This window comes from Setaria italica, chromosome III, assembly GCF_000263155.2.
Source record: "Setaria italica strain Yugu1 chromosome III, Setaria_italica_v2.0, whole genome shotgun sequence".
Lineage (NCBI taxonomy): Eukaryota > Viridiplantae > Streptophyta > Magnoliopsida > Poales > Poaceae > Setaria > Setaria italica.
Genome location: NC_028452.1, coordinates 28,277,064 through 28,292,348, shown reverse-complemented (window position 1 = coordinate 28,292,348; position 15,285 = coordinate 28,277,064). Strand labels below are relative to the sequence as shown.

Genomic DNA, 15,285 nt, shown 5'->3' with positions numbered 1-15,285 from the left:
GGTTATCCTGCCAGTGCTTCTCAGTTCTCACCTGGCAACTTGTCCAACTCCAAGGCAGCAAGCTCTGCATGACCCATTGGCAGCGCGTGTGTATATAAAGGGTGGATGGTGAGTCCTTATACCATCATCTGCCCAAAGTACAGTACAGCAGCTCGATCCGCGATCTCTCCCCCTCTATACACACAAGCAATGGCAAGACTCACTGCGAGCTTAGTCTGGGTAGCCGTGCTTGTTGTCCTCGGCGTCGGGGTTACGCCAGGAAAGGGGTCCATTTTTGATGATTTCTTTGGAAGAACAGATGGGAGTCCGCTTGCTGATTTTCTACGTACCTTTCCCAAATGGAGAATAATCAGCAAGCAGGACCCTAACCTTAGTCTGGCCGCCCGCAATGGCACCGTTGTCCTCGCCAAAACCGAGTTCGACGACATGTCACAGGCAAATTTAAGCTCGCAGATTGAATATGGATCCCCTTTCGGGTTTATCAACTACCAACCATTGATGCCTTTGAGTTGTTTTTAACTGTCAATATTTCATGTACATGTAGGTGTGGATTCAGGACAGCATTTCCATCGGGAAATTGGCCGCCGATGACGGATGCCGCAAGCCTTTTGCGCTGGTAAACTTCAAGTTCAACTTTCCCAAGTTTTCGGCAGAGGCCATTGTGCCGTCGACCGATGGTTCTCTCCCCGTAAGTATATAATAGCTTCTAACATAGGTTGAAGTGTTAAACATCTATCGTTTGCTGCTTGCCCTCACTGAAAAATGAAACACAACCAGGTGAAACTTGCTCCATACAACCCCTCCGAATGCATTCCGCTGTCGATGCTGTGGACTAAAAAAGCCGACCCAACCAGCGACTTCTCCGCAATAAGGATGTTCAAAGATGAGTCGAAGGGCTTCAACGGCCTGGGCGGATATGGAAATGAGGGGACAGTCATTGGGGTCCTACCAACAGGCGATGGAGCCAACCCTAACGTCCAATGGAAGATAGTTGGCTTCTTCTCCCGTCCCTGATGGATTATATTCATGTAGGAGTAAGTGCATATAGGAAATATCTTATCAACTCTAAAACTCGCATCATGTATGTGCATGAATCTAGAGCTGTGACCTGTGATCGATTTTTACTCATTTCAAAATTTATTCCTATTGCAGGACTAATGGAAGCTAATAAGGCCTCAGTGTGGATTGCTTGTGTCAAAAGGAACCCGCTGTGCTTGCATTGTGTTTGTCGAAGATTATTATTTTGCGATAATGTGGTTGCTGAAGAAAAAAGTCTCGTTGTCTCCTGTAATCTTTCCTTTTTCAAATTTTCATGTCTCCTCCTTACACGCGCGCGTTCTTTTCCCCAATAAACACGCCCATGGACTGGACTGTATTCCCCAGATTGTTGAAGCTTATTAGAATTTCAAGATGCATGCTGATTATTTTGGATCTATAACCTTGTTTTATACAACTTTCATATATATGTCGATGCTTCTGGTCCTTTACAGAAAAAAAAATGATAGAAATGAGAGAGTGCTCCCGACATGATTCCACTCTTGCTAGATTAATTACAGGTTCTCTACGCTCTCTATTTCAATCCATACACAGATACAATGGGTCCATCATCAGAGTAACTGAAAGCTACACAATAGCAAACTGAGCGTAGCTCAACTTACCGTTTCTTTACCGTTTCTTGCAGTGAAACCTACTCACTAGAGTTCGAGTTCTCAACTTGACACTGGTGCTCGTATTTTCCTAAATTTATTTCAAGATTTATTTTGCGGTATTCTTTTAGTGGTTGACGGCAACAAGGCACCAATGCCAATCTCGAGGATTTGCTAACTCAATGTTTTGAATGTGCTCGTAGGGATAAGGTTACGTGTGTGTTCATAAGGACAAGTATGCATCTGTGTATGTGAGCGTTTGTGATTTGCTGTGTATGTGAGCGTTTGTGATTTGCTGACTCAATGTTTTGAACGTGCTTGTAGAGATAGGGTTACGTGCGTGTTAGTATGCATCTGTGTATGTGAACGTTTGTGTGTGTACCATGTGATTCGCAAAAGAAAAATGGAAGGTACATCAAACCACAAAAGTTTCATATCCCAACAGACAGCCCTGTTGGAATGAGTTGGTGAACACCATATACTCAGCAAGTGCAGGTGTAAAATTGTTAATATTTTTTCCTTTTAGGAGAAAAATGATTTCACAGCTATTGACTCACATTCTTTTTTTCAAAAAAAAAAAAAAGAAAAACGAGCAGCAATGGCAGAAGATATTTTCTAACACAGAAGTGTTCTCATTGTTCCATACATTTTATGCACCCGATATAAATGACTGCCATAATAAGAACTTCATAAATGACATGTTTGTTAATTACCAACGGAAGTGTATACAACTATATAAAACTAACTGCTGCGGCGTCCTCTTTAGCGTACCCTTAGCTGATCGACAATATGAACAACATGCAAGCTCCTGTTAAACTGTACTGTCCATTTTTCTGATGGACTGAATTTCAGATTAGTAACATGTTATGTGTGCATGGACTAAGGTGGTGTCATGAAAACTGTACTAAAAATTCAGCATCAGCGTGTCACATAAGCGATTCAACCACCGAAGTCACAGTCTTACTTCCCCCTCGCTCAAGCAAAGCGAGGGCGAGATCACCCTTGTGCCATTTCCTCCGAAGCCCAGAAGCCAATTTCTGTAGTGTCTCCAGCTTCACTTCGAGAATCCATGCTGGCACAAAGTCAACCAGCAACCCGACAAAACAGAGAACATAGGACCTCCAAGTGGTCTCACCGCAGCCCAGCACTATGTTACCCTCCATTACCTTGACCATGAACTCCAAGTGCCTATCCACAATCCGCTGCCTTTTTGACGTGTAAATTGAAGTGTATGCTGGCGAGGTTTCTCCCACTCCCCAGATGCTGGCACCAGACCAGATGAGAACGTATGCTAGTGCGTATCCTTCAAATAAGCTGCATACGTGACCAGCAGAACCAAGCTTATCTTCTCCCGCTGAAAGAAGCAGAGTGGGGAGAATATGCTCATACAGGAGACGGATCAAAGTCACCCCACCAGCATGACAAAGCATAGTTGCTGCAAGTGATGACATCTGCTCTACCAAGGATGAGGAAACTGAGAGTGGCATGCAGTCTGATCTCAAATGAGCAGGTCTTTCAGAAATACAATCATTCGCTAGTGCACGGGCTCTCTCAATGACCAACTTCAAAATCTCTTCACAAACAAAATTGTTGTCTGGAAATAACCGGCAAGATCTTATGTAAAGAAATCCTGGCGCTATAACGAGTTGAGTTCTTTCATCAAGAGTCCTCCCCAGCAAATTAGTAACTCCTCTGTTTTCTATGTAGCAGGAACGCCCATCAATCAAAGGCCCAAGGAAAGATGTGAAGCAACTCCTGATCAGTTGAGCTACCGCGGTATTATCTCGAGTGAAGGGGGACTGGGAACATGTCAGGATTATAAAATCGTGCCAATGCTGTACTTTCTGGGACCACAATGCACCTATAATTTGCATGCTAGGCCATGAACTAGATGTTGCACAAGTTTCAATTCCTTGGCTAATGATTCCATGGAGGTGATTAAATTTCTCCATCTTAACTGTTATCGATAAACTGATTAGGGCTGCTATAGGCAATGGCAGCATTGGCATCACTGAACCTGTAGAGGGATTAAATGACCATTTGAGAGTGAGGTTCATGATCTCAGAATCCAAAATGTCATTCATCTTATTATTCAAAATCAGAGACATGTGCGATTAACACAAATAAAGATAGTGATGGTGTATGCAACAGAAATTAATGATTTGCAGAAACAGACAGTGACATACGTGGTTGAGAAGAGATGTTGATATTAACACCAGCAGATGCAAGAACTTCATTTATCTCAAATTCAACTACTGGAAGTGTTGCAGCTGGACTTGGCCAGTCTGTTCCATTCAACATAACCGGCTTCCATATGCCACGAGTAATTTCTGCTGAAAAGTAGCTGACAATAGCAGCAAGTGAAGCAGGCAGGAAATCTGCAAGATCTCTTAGACCTGCAATCAAGTATGATGGTAAATGCTGATAACCGTGCAAGTACAGTTGAAAAGCCAAACTGAAAAAGGAATGATTGTTTACTATGGTACAATTAGTAAACCTCTTACCTACAAACATATAATGGTCAAGATACATAAGCAACTTTGAGATTCAAGCAGTATTCTAAGAAGGAAAGTGGATTTTATGGGCTAGCTGCCCACCTTATGACGTGGCACACTCTGAGCCATCGGATCGGCACTGGAGGGCTGAGATTGAGCCACGTCACCTGTGGGCTGAAGTGACGTGGCTCAACCTCAGCCCTCCGGTGCCGATCTGATGGCTGAGAGTGTGGGTAGGCAGTTGCCCCTATGTTCACAAAGTATTTAACCTTCTAAGAAGTGGTGATGATGCTGGCTAAGGCTTGGTGCTGGGTGTCACTCAGCTGCCACACTTATTCTAAGCAAGGGGTTCTGCCCACAAGCTTGAAGCAAGCAGGCAAGGCAGTGCGTTAAGCAAGCAGGCAAGATCCTGCAACCATGACCACTGCTGGAGGAGCGAGAACTGTTTGAGGGGCAACCATGACCTTCAGCACCTTCCACGATTTAACTCAACCTTACTAGCAGAGCTGACATGCTTCATGCTAACTATATAGCAAGTGGTTACATAAGGTGAGTGGCACTTCTTAGAAACTGATTTCACCATTGAAATTATGTGCTAGACCTAAAAAAATGCAAATGTACCTTCAAATGTTCCCCTTTTTTTTTGTTCTTTTGTAACAATTTGGTCTTATCTTCCAAAGTGGTAAATAATTGAAATAGTAGAGAGAATTGTATGAAATTTTAATTCTATGATTGGGGGAAATTAAAAAGTGTCCAGATCGCAAGGAACATTTAGTTTGTTGAGCAATACTAGGACAAATGGAAGTACTAGTCAGAGGTATAACCTGTAACCAAATCACGGGATGAAAGCCTCCCATGAGCGCATGCAGTTAATACAGCCTCAAGCACAAAAGGGACAGCTTCCAGAACTTCCCATGCAGGAACAGTTGGCCACTGGCACTCATCTTCCTGTACCCCTGGAAGTGGACTACTCATACTGGAATTTGATGTTGACTGAGGATTTACAGACAGGACGCCACCTTTTGAAATTTTACGGCATATAATTTTCAGTATAATGTTTGCCACTTGGAGGACATTTGTCCTGTTGTAAGCACTAGAAAGAGTAGAGGCTATGCAAGCCTGGTTCTGGAGGTACCATGCCCTTAGCTTTGGAAATGAGTCGATATATACTGGCTTTTGCAACGATGGATCTAATTGAAATATGCTTGACTTACTAACATTAGATAGATTTTTCAAAGCAGAACGACTATTACGTAATAATAAGAGAAAATCTAAACGGGGCTCTGACCAAACAGAGACTCCACGTCTTGATAAAGCATTCTCAATAGGGGGTCTATGAAATTTCCACAAGCGAAGCAGGGAAAGGAAAGCACATGAGAATACTGAGTACACAGAAGCCTCTTCAAAATTACAACTCCTATGACCAGATGCAGGTAAGGATCCAAAAATCTCACAGAGAGGCATTAACATGGCTGCTACTTCTGGCACCTGCAAAATGTCATGTCACAAGGATGGTATCATAAACCGACAATAGGTTCATACAGCATACTTGTCACCCAATAATGTAAATCATTTACCATTCAGAAGAAGGAAATTTTCTTTATCCGTGTAAATGTGGTGAGGAAATCCAATGAGGAAACAAGCACTAAAACTGTGAGAATATACTAAAAACTTCCCAAAAGTAGAGTTGCAAGGCATGCAAACACCATTTTCACATTAGAAAATATGCACGATGCACTATGGATCTGACAAAGTTCTATCAATACTTATTTTATATAACACCCATGCCTGACTGGATCGTCCATTTAGGTCGATATGGATAGTTATTATCACATATTACCTACTAGGAGGTAATAGGAGAAAAATATATTTATATAATTTTTAATTTTGAAGAATAGGGAAATAGGCAAAATATCTTCAATTAGATCTAACATCATGCAATGTGATGTACATGATCCTCTTCCATACTTCACATAACATTATGTGACATGGTGCATATCACGTGGGATTTTGTAAGGTGTTTTTAAATCTGAAATTAGAGTGACATGGTGATGGTTTTTTCTGTAACGTGAGTTTTCTACATGACATGTCCAACTTTGCTGGAAAAAAAAACGTGCCAAGCAGGTTGCAACAGTAAAGCAACAAAGAAAGGTTACAAGAGTTTGCACAGATATCTATTTGTTCCTATTTATAGGAGATGGCTGATCCAGTCTTTCCTTCTGTCCATGGATGTCAGGGATCCTGTTAGGCATCCCGGACCACCAGCTGCGCGAACAGAGTTGGCTATGCCAAGAACAAGCTGTTGTGGACAACTTCTTTGGCAAGAAGTTCCACCACAGGCACAAGGGTCCAGCTCCTCCAGGAGATACTAGCTAGTTATTTTAGATTCAGATTAGAGATAGAGTTGCAGTTAGTTGGGATTTGTTTGGCCGGCTCATTATATAAGAGTCCTGGCGCATTAGATTGTAATCAAGCAGAAAGATAAGCCTAAAGCTCAGAGCCTCCTAGGGAGGGCGAGCAGATCCTTATCAATCTGCTATCATGTTCATCAGCCAATAATATAGCCATATCAACTCTGGTATCAGACGGGACCATTCTCGGTTTTCTGCCTGCTGCCAATCGCTGCTCCACCTCGCCCCAATTTCCCCTGCGCGCCGCTAAACCCATCGCTCCCCTGCCGCCATGGGCGACAACAACTTCATCACCGAGGACAAGTTCCAGGAGGCAATCGACAGGATGATCGCCAAGATGAATGACATCGGGAAGAAGATCAACACAGAGGTGGCGTCCATCCATCAGGAACAGGGCCGCCTGCAGTCCTCCATCAACAATGTCCAGATGCAGGTTCTGGAGCGGAAGGGCGCGTTCTCCTCCGACGGATCATCTAGCTCCGGTTCCAAGGGCCCTGCCGCTGTCCACAAGCTCAGATTTCCCAAGTATGATGGTGCTGAAGATCCGCTGGGTTGGCTGCACAAGGTGGAGCAATTCTTCTGCTCCCAGGGCACTCCAGAGGATCGAAAGGTCTGGACAGCGTCCTTCTACATGGAGGGGGCTGCGCAGCAGTGGTATTACCGGCTCGAGAAGAACAGCGGTGGCGCTCCAACATGGGACAAATTCGTTGAGGGCGTCAACAAGCATTTCGGGCCTCCAGTCCGCAGCAACCCTCTCGGCGAATTGACTCACCTCCGGCGCACAGGTTCAGTGGATGAATATTAGGATCAATTCCTCAAGTTGCTCGCCAGATGCGACGGACTCACGGAACCGCAGCAAATTGACATATTCACGGCAAGGCTCGGCAATCCCATGCGCACCGATGTGGAGATGCAGAAGCCGGAGTCGTTCAAGGACGCCATGGCCCTGGCGCGGGTGTACGAGCGACGCCTCGCCATCGACGACGAGAGCTCTTGCGCCTTGGTCCCGGCCCGCACTCCGTCGCGTGCAGCGGGACGCTTCATGTCGTCATCGCCCAGGACGCCACCTGCCGTGTCCTAAAGTACCGGCACATTGCCAGTGACGCCGGGCGCACCTGTCAAAGCGCTGCCCCGCGACGCTCGGTTCACGCGCCTATCGCCCTAGGAGATGGCGCAGCATCGAGTGAAGGGGAGATGCTTCAATTGCCCGAAAAATTCACCCTAGGCCATCATAAGGAGTGCTCCATGAAGGGCATCTACTTCCTAGAGATCGACGGCGACGCTGCAGAAGAAGATGCCGATGAGGAGCCATAGATTTCCCTCCTTACCATGTCCGGCATCAAGTCCGGCGGTACCATCCAGCTGAACACTACCATCGCAGATGCCACAATGCCCGCCTTGGTTGATTCCGGGTCTACACATTGCTTCATGGCGACAGCAACGACGGCCTGCCTGGGGCTGACTCCTTCACCCCAACCGGGCATGACAGTAGGCGTGGCGAACGGCGAGCGCGTTCCCACCTCCGGCATATGCCCTGCGACACCTATCTGGATCGGCGACGAATTATTCGCGGTGGACATCTACATCATCCCATTGCAAGGCTATAAGCTCATCCTCGGTTGTCAATGACTCCGTACCCTCGGGCCAATTATCTAGGATTTCACCACCAACTCCATGTCCTTCTGGCGCACAGATCATCGTGTCAAGTGGTATGGTGTCGGGGCAATGCCAAACGCAGAATTGTCCCTGTTGGCCACCAGGGACCTGTTGTCCCTACTCCTTGCAGAATTCAGCGACGTCTTTGCAGCACCTACCGGGCTTCCACCACAACGATCGTTCGACCACCGCATTCACTTGCTTCTCGAGATGCCGCCGATTGTGGTCTGCCCATACCGATACCCACAGCTGCTCAAGGATGAGATCAAGCGCCAGTGCACGAAGATGCTCAACCTAGGGATCATCAGGGCCAGCACATCGGCGTTCTCTTCACCCGTGCTGCTCGTCCGCAAGAAGGACGGCTCCTGGAGATTCTGCGTCGACTACCAGGCTCTCAATGTGAAGACGGTTCGTGATGTCTTCCCCATCCCAGTAGTGGATGAGCTTCTAGATGAACTCAAGGGTGCCAAGTATTTCACCAAGCTAGACCTCCGGAGTGGCTATCACCAGGTGCGCATGCATCCTGATGACGTTGCCAAGATGGTGTTTCAGACACACCATGGTCACTTCTAGTTCCTCACAAATGCGCCCTCGACATTCCAGGCGCTGATGAATGAGGTCATGCACCCCTTCTTGCGTCGTTCTGTACTTGTCTTTTTTGATGATATACTAATCTATAGCAAGACATGGTCGGAGCACCTCCACCATCTTCGTGTCGTCCTCATGGTCCTACGCAGCAACAACCTCTTCCTCAAGCAATCTAAATGTGTTTTCGGGGAGGAACAAGAGTCCTATTTGGGTCATGTGATCAGCGCAGCCGGCGTGGCCATGGACAGGGCCCAAAATAATGCTAACGATATTAACTGCATGCATGCATGACCGGTAAGTTGGGGAGAAGTGAGTTATTACTAATTTTTCATTTTCTAATTGATTTTTTCTCTTTATATCCAAAAGTCCAGATTTGATTCAAATCTTACCTCCTTAGAGGTAAGAGGTGTACGTAGCAAGGACCATATATGGAACACATGATTTGTTCAAAAAAAAGCACTTAATTATACTCTCAATAAACGAGGATAATTCTAGCTTATTCTTGGTTTCATCTGAAACTTTATCAGCATCCTGTGTTGTACATGCCTAAGGCAAAAGGAATAGAGCTGAACAAGATTTCTATCCAAGCTACATTGTTTCTTACCAGGCCATACATTGAGAGAATATGAACAGCATCAACAGAAGAAATTCCTAATATGAGAGCGTGCAGCATAGGCATGTGCTGTAAATATCGCTCATCTGATCTGGAATCCAAAGGGAGGAATGTCGATAACAACTTAAGCACCATTTGAACAACATGTTCCTAAGCAGCAAAAAGATTTGCAAGCAAAAATGTTAGATAGGCAATGAAAGTAACTCATACAGCACGATTAAGATAATCTGTAGAAGACCCTAGAAAAGATAGAAACAGTTGTAACTGACATTCTTTCACATTGCTGCAATATAGTTCTTTTAAACTGAACAATACCTGAATGTTCCAACCACGAAGAAGTGATGCCCCACACAAAACCTTTGAAGCCACCAACTTCTCCTCCTCTGACCCACTTAGTGCAAAAGAGTACAATTTCTCCAACTCTGCTACACTATAAAAACAAAATAAAAAACACCATTAAATCAAGCTTGTGAACATACATAAAGCCTAAAAAGAGCACTTAAATTAGTCCTGTCACATGATTTATCACCTCGAAGCAGGTGTAACCATAAGTGCATCCTTGAGTTCCATGAGTGGAGACCCTTCTATTAAAGATGACCATGGAGATTCCTGGGCTTGAGAGGATTCTTCAAGTGCAACCACGTAGCCAGGCCAGAAATAAGCAGATGTATCAACTAAGTTCCTGGCTATACAGGCTTCCACAATAAGGTGTATCATATTTCCTACTGCAATTTTGAAGCATAACTATGAGAGAAAGTCGTAGTTGAGAAAAAGAACATAAGCAAAGATACTAAATGTTAAAGAGATCAGTCAGAAGTAACCTGTTTTAATAGAGGAACTATCTTTGGAATAACTGTACATGTTCTCATTCCCACTTTTCAGATTAGATAGAACAACTGCTGCTTTCCTAGCAGCACTATTTGCCAAATGCATAGCAGCTGGAGGAGGTGAAAGAAGACCAGAAAATTGCACCAGAATCTGAAGTGAAGACACTAGTTCTCCTTTTATAGCAGCTACCATTCCACCATCCAATTTGTCCACCTCTTCGTTCACAATAGTTGCAATTGACAAGGGGATGATAGCTAACAGCATGCACAATCGTGAATAAAGATGAGGAAATGGTCCTTCCAAAGCAGCTGGGCCCTAGTAAACATATTTTTAGCAAATAATAAATATTAATACTATGTGTAAATATTAAATGTAAAATGATAACAAAAGTAAATTATTTTCATATTTTTTAAAAAAAAGTAGTACACATAGATTTCTGGTTGAAGTCATCTCACTTGTTGTACCAGCCGCAAAGCAGAAATCCATAAAGCTTGAAAGGTCTCTTGCCAGGTTGCCCGATTTAACACTTTAAATGTCTTGGAGAGTTCTGCCAACCAATGGTTTCATGTTTAAAAATGTTGTACAACAATTGAAAAGGCAAAATAGCAGCTATATGCAATTATGCACCTGTCAAAAATTCAACTGATGATATGGCATGAAGATGTCTCCCATCCATTGCATTCTCCATAAACATGTCAAAAGGAACCCAACAGGATCCCTTCCCAGCTCCAAAAATATTGAATGCAGATGAACTGCAAGGTTGTGTGCTAACAAGAACTCCCAATAGCCTACTCCTGTCTAATTGATATCCAGTGCTTATAACATTCTGTATATTCATAGTCAAGCTATCTAGCAGAATGTATGCAGGTAAAACATTCTTTGATTTAAGGGCGCCAAGTAGTTGAAGTTTCCGGAGTAGATAATTGAAATTCTCCGGTCTATCCTAGCATATCCAAAAAGGAACGTAAGTGTCATCAGTTTAACAAACATAATGCATGGAACGTTTGAATAATAGTTAGGTGCTATGGAAAAATTTGTTCCACAATTAAAACCCCTACATGAATATGAATATTTCTTTAAACCTGCTGAATAGCAAAGAATAAACCTTTAACAAACATAATGCATGGAACGTTTGAATAATAGTTAGGTGCTATGGAAAAATTTGTTCCACAATTAAAACCCCTACATGAATATGAATATTTCTTTAAACCTGCTGAATAGCAAAGAATAAACCTTTACCAAAATTCTCCGGAACTATGCATGCACACTTAAATTCTAAAAAGAAAATCATAAAGTTGAAGTTTTTATCACAACAAACCAGAAATTTAGGAAGTTTTGCATATGGGAAATAAACAAGCATAAACAAATGACACCAGAAGCTGAATATTAACTCATTTGAAAGTGCCCAAGCTGATGAGTAGCTTGAATTAACTTCCTGTATGTTCTCCCTATCGAAAAGATTACCACCTGAACTTTTGTCAAAACTCTATTCTCAATCTCACCTGCCCTGGGTGCCCACATCTGGGATAAAACCCAGATAGTGGCCAGCACACTCTAGCACATGCCACCAATACCTCACAGTATCTCACATGTTGTCCTAATATCATCTGATATCATGATAAGATATCAATTTTCATTAGCATCCCCAAACCCAAGTTTGTTAAGTGACAAATATTTATTTAAAAAACAAACAAATTGTACTGATGTGGATCAATCAAACCTTGTTTTTCAGGGACAAGATAGCTGAGGAAATAATAACTTGTAATAATCAAGATTTGCAAGGCAGAAAAAAGTAATATTACGAAGATGAAACAATGTACGTGTTAAGATAGACAAGCCGAAGAAAGACTTGGGCAATTTTGTTTGCAGTGGCCTTCTCAACAACTTCAATAGACATAAGTATATTCTTTCTCCTTAGATGTTCACGGTGCTCACTTCCCCTGTCAAGTAGTATTCCCTTGCCATCAAAATCCATATTTTTTGTATATATATTATCATGTTCATGAGAAGAGATATTGAGCAACCCATAATCATCCAAGATGCAATCAATCAGCATTTCAACAAGACCTAACACAAAAAGAATAACGGCATGTCCAAAATCCAAATGTTGAAAGCCGTATCTATGTGCAAGCTGCATAGCATCATCGATAGATTTGGCTAATCTGCATAGTAAATGCAAATATAAAGTTAGCACCATATGAGAGAATTACAAGTTGTTATCTGAAAAACTTGAATAAAATTATTCCAAAACATTTTTTATTACCTAGAATGAATGTGCTTCTAGAACAATACATAGGCCAGTTCAGATGCCAATCAGTTCGTACAACCAGTACAAAGTACATCGTGGATGTATTTAACAATTTGTCAAAACAATAATAAAGGTTTATCTAAAGTTAACCAAAATTATTGGCAATATTTTCTCACGTGTGTGATAGACATTGGCTGGATAAAGGCTTCAAAAGTTCATGCTTGTGAGCATGATTTTTATGGTAAGTTTACATGTGCTATGTGGAAAATCTACCTATGTTGGAAGGACCTACAGTCCATAACTCCATATGTAGTATCTTTCCTAAAAATAGGCTATTGAGCAACAGGCTCCAGCACCACGGTATGCGGCATCTGGTACCCTTAGTGTTTGCACACAGTTCAATTAGACGCTTCAATCATTTGGGTGCAGGTACGAGCAGTTTTGCAGTTGCCTGTCAAACTGTGCTGTGCTGTGAAATTTTAACAACTACTCCATCCATTTGAAATTACTAGGCGTATTCCATTTCATTAGGACAAAGTTTTGACCAATAGTTACTGTATTAATGTCTTTCATGTGATGCAAAATCATAATAATATGTCAGTGTTTGTTAATGCAAATCTAAAACGGTCAATTTTGTGTCCTAAAAAATTATGTATGGATGGAGTAATTGTCGATCAAAGCCTTGTCCTAACCAAACAAAATACGCCATGTAGGCTTGTAATTTCAAGATGAGGGACTAGCTAAGAATAAATTTCGCATAACTACATGTGATTGACCAGACTAAGTGCTTTATCAGAAAGCTACAGATTAATTGAACAATTTATAATAGGAGATAGTTTGGTCAATTCAATTGTAGTTTTTCAAATTTACTCAGTGGCATATACATCCAAAAGTAAGGGGGGATGCTTTTGAAATGCCACCTCAATGTGAAGGGAGCCTTAGTCGCACTTTGAAGTCTTTAAACCACAGCAAACGGAAGAAATCATGTGCCCTTTTCCTTTCAAGACCAAGACCGAGAGTTTACAATCGTTTTCAGCCTATCTAGTCTACAATTCCACATACACCTATTAGTCGTCGAGACAACCCCCTAGCACCCAGAGGCTGACCCACCCACAGGAAAAGGATCTTCAACATGAGCAAGTAGAGCATGGATTTTAAACCAAATCAACCAAGCAGTTTGTCCATTTCCAAAGTGTTCAACTTGTCATGAATCCACAGACCACAGAGTATAGCAAACCGAAGTTAAATGAAGGTGTATCATAGCAGGATGGATGGTGAAGCAGGAGCAAACCGTGCTTACATAGACTTCCTCTCCGTGCATTCGGGGTAAACCGGCGCGACAGCGTACCGGCCGAGAAGCTCGAGGTAGAGCCTGTACGCCTCCGGCTGCTCCCGCCGGTTCGGCACCACCCTGCACAGCAATAGCACGCAAACCAGCACAACGTACGGCAACTTAGCATCTGAAAGTGAACTATAACGAAAAACAAATTGAGCAACGGAAACGGGAAAGGGGGAAGCGAGGATCGAATCGCTCGGGTACCTCGGGGTGAGCAGGGCGAGGGTGTGGAGCGGGTGTACAAGGCGGGACGACATGGCCTGGTCCAGCAGCTTCCACATGGCGCCCGTGTTGTGGGCGAAGCACAGGTTCGCCACCAGTGCCTCCGCGAGAGCGAGGCCGCAGGAAGCGGAGGCGGAGGCGGAGGCGGCGGCCTCGCGGGCGCAGCGCGAGGCCTCTGCGGCCTGGAGGAGCGGCGGGTCACCGCGTGCCGCGGAGGCCTTCACCGCAGCCATCACCCGCCTCTCCAGGTCGGCGGCGTCGGCCGCCATGGGCCCGCCGGCGTGGGAGATGGGAACTGGTTTTTGTTTTGGGGGGCTTTTTTGCTCTGGTGTCTGCAGGGTTTGGGGGTGGTGGCCTGGTGGGAGATGGAAAGGAAAGAAGCGAGGTGCTGCCGTGCTGGTGCCGCTTTAATGCGCGCCCGTAAGCGAGATAGAAATGGAATTGAATGAGTTCATATTTGTAAAAAGATTTACATAAATACTTTTCTATTTACAAACACAAGAGAGAGTTGAAAAGTCACCTACATAAACAACCTTTTTCTCTTTTTTTCCTATGCAAATGAAATGACTACTATCACTCGTTTCAAAAAGAAATGACTACTATCACAAAACACTCACATTAAAAACACATGCATATACTCGGGGCGTGATTGGTTCTGGTTCGTTCCCCAATTCAGGATGGCCGGGCAGCGCAGGGCCGAAGCAACGAAGCTGAGCGGAAATTCTACCCGCAGGTATGGGTAGCCGTGAGTTTCGTACCTGATGGACAGGGCGGGTGAGCTATCGGGTATCCGAAATACAAGTATTGTGTTCTCGTGAACTCACGTCTTTGTTTATTACTCATTTTTTATGGGATTGTGTGAAGAGTAAAGTGCATGGCCGGTCCTCCAGTTATGTTAGTTAGGTCCTCGTACTCTCAAAATGCATATCTGGCTCCCTAAACTTGGGCTTAGGTGTTATTTAGCTCCATATACTTTCAGATGCAAATCTAGCCCCTAAACTTGGCTTTGGGTGTCATCTAGGTCCATATACTCTCTAAAATCATTATCATCTCAATTAAATTGATAAAACTTATTTTTATATAGATATAATTTAATTATAGTCAAACAAAGTAATTTCAGCTCAACGTGTGGGGAGAATATTGATGTAATGAATCCAGAAAGATTGATGATCTTTTAATTTGGAGGCAATATCTTAATTAGCTAGGTGTATATGACAAGTGTGCTCTATTATTCTCATAAGA

At 43.5% G+C, this 15,285-nt stretch overlaps 1 protein-coding gene and 1 long non-coding RNA gene across 4 annotated transcripts; one reads left to right on the top strand and one right to left on the bottom strand.

Moving 5' to 3' along the window:
• Positions 1 to 550: 550 nt before the first annotated feature.
• Positions 551 to 1,430, top strand: LOC111256620. Its single transcript, XR_002676706.1, has 3 exons — positions 551 to 688; positions 778 to 1,034; positions 1,153 to 1,430. It is a non-coding gene; the product is annotated as an uncharacterized LOC111256620 (long non-coding RNA).
• Positions 1,431 to 2,245: 815 nt separating this feature from the next.
• Positions 2,246 to 14,419, bottom strand: LOC101770519 (mediator of RNA polymerase II transcription subunit 33A). Of its 3 annotated transcripts, none has more exons than XM_004962418.3 (12): positions 14,026 to 14,419; positions 13,786 to 13,896; positions 12,058 to 12,399; positions 10,865 to 11,175; positions 10,693 to 10,784; positions 10,231 to 10,552; positions 9,939 to 10,134; positions 9,725 to 9,839; positions 9,401 to 9,559; positions 4,966 to 5,629; positions 3,833 to 4,042; positions 2,246 to 3,663 (listed from the first exon to the last, which is right to left on the bottom strand). In XM_004962418.3, the coding sequence occupies exons 1-12, from the start codon at positions 14,310 to 14,312 to the stop codon at positions 2,573 to 2,575; spliced, it is 3,900 nt and encodes a 1,299-aa protein (XP_004962475.1). In that variant the 5' UTR covers positions 14,313 to 14,419; the 3' UTR covers positions 2,246 to 2,572. The 3 variants fall into 3 exon arrangements, with proteins under 3 accessions (XP_004962475.1, XP_022681345.1, XP_004962478.1); XM_022825610.1 differs by having other exon boundaries at positions 12,058 to 12,177; XM_004962421.3 differs by lacking the exons at positions 12,058 to 12,399; positions 13,786 to 13,896; positions 14,026 to 14,419 and adding an exon at positions 11,740 to 12,031 and having other exon boundaries at positions 10,865 to 11,180.
• Positions 14,420 to 15,285: the final 866 nt, after the last annotated feature.

Coding starts and splice junctions, on each gene's coding strand:
- LOC101770519 (XM_004962418.3), bottom strand. CDS start 14,312: ATGGCGGCCGACGCCGCCGACCTGGAGAGGCGGGTGATGGCTGCGGTG. Junction 9,840..9,938: donor ATGGTTACACCTGCTTCGAG/GTGATAAATCAT, acceptor TTGTTTTTATAG/TGTAGCAGAGTTGGAGAAAT. Junction 9,560..9,724: donor TTCGTGGTTGGAACATTCAG/GTATTGTTCAGT, acceptor TTTGCTGCTTAG/GAACATGTTGTTCAAATGGT.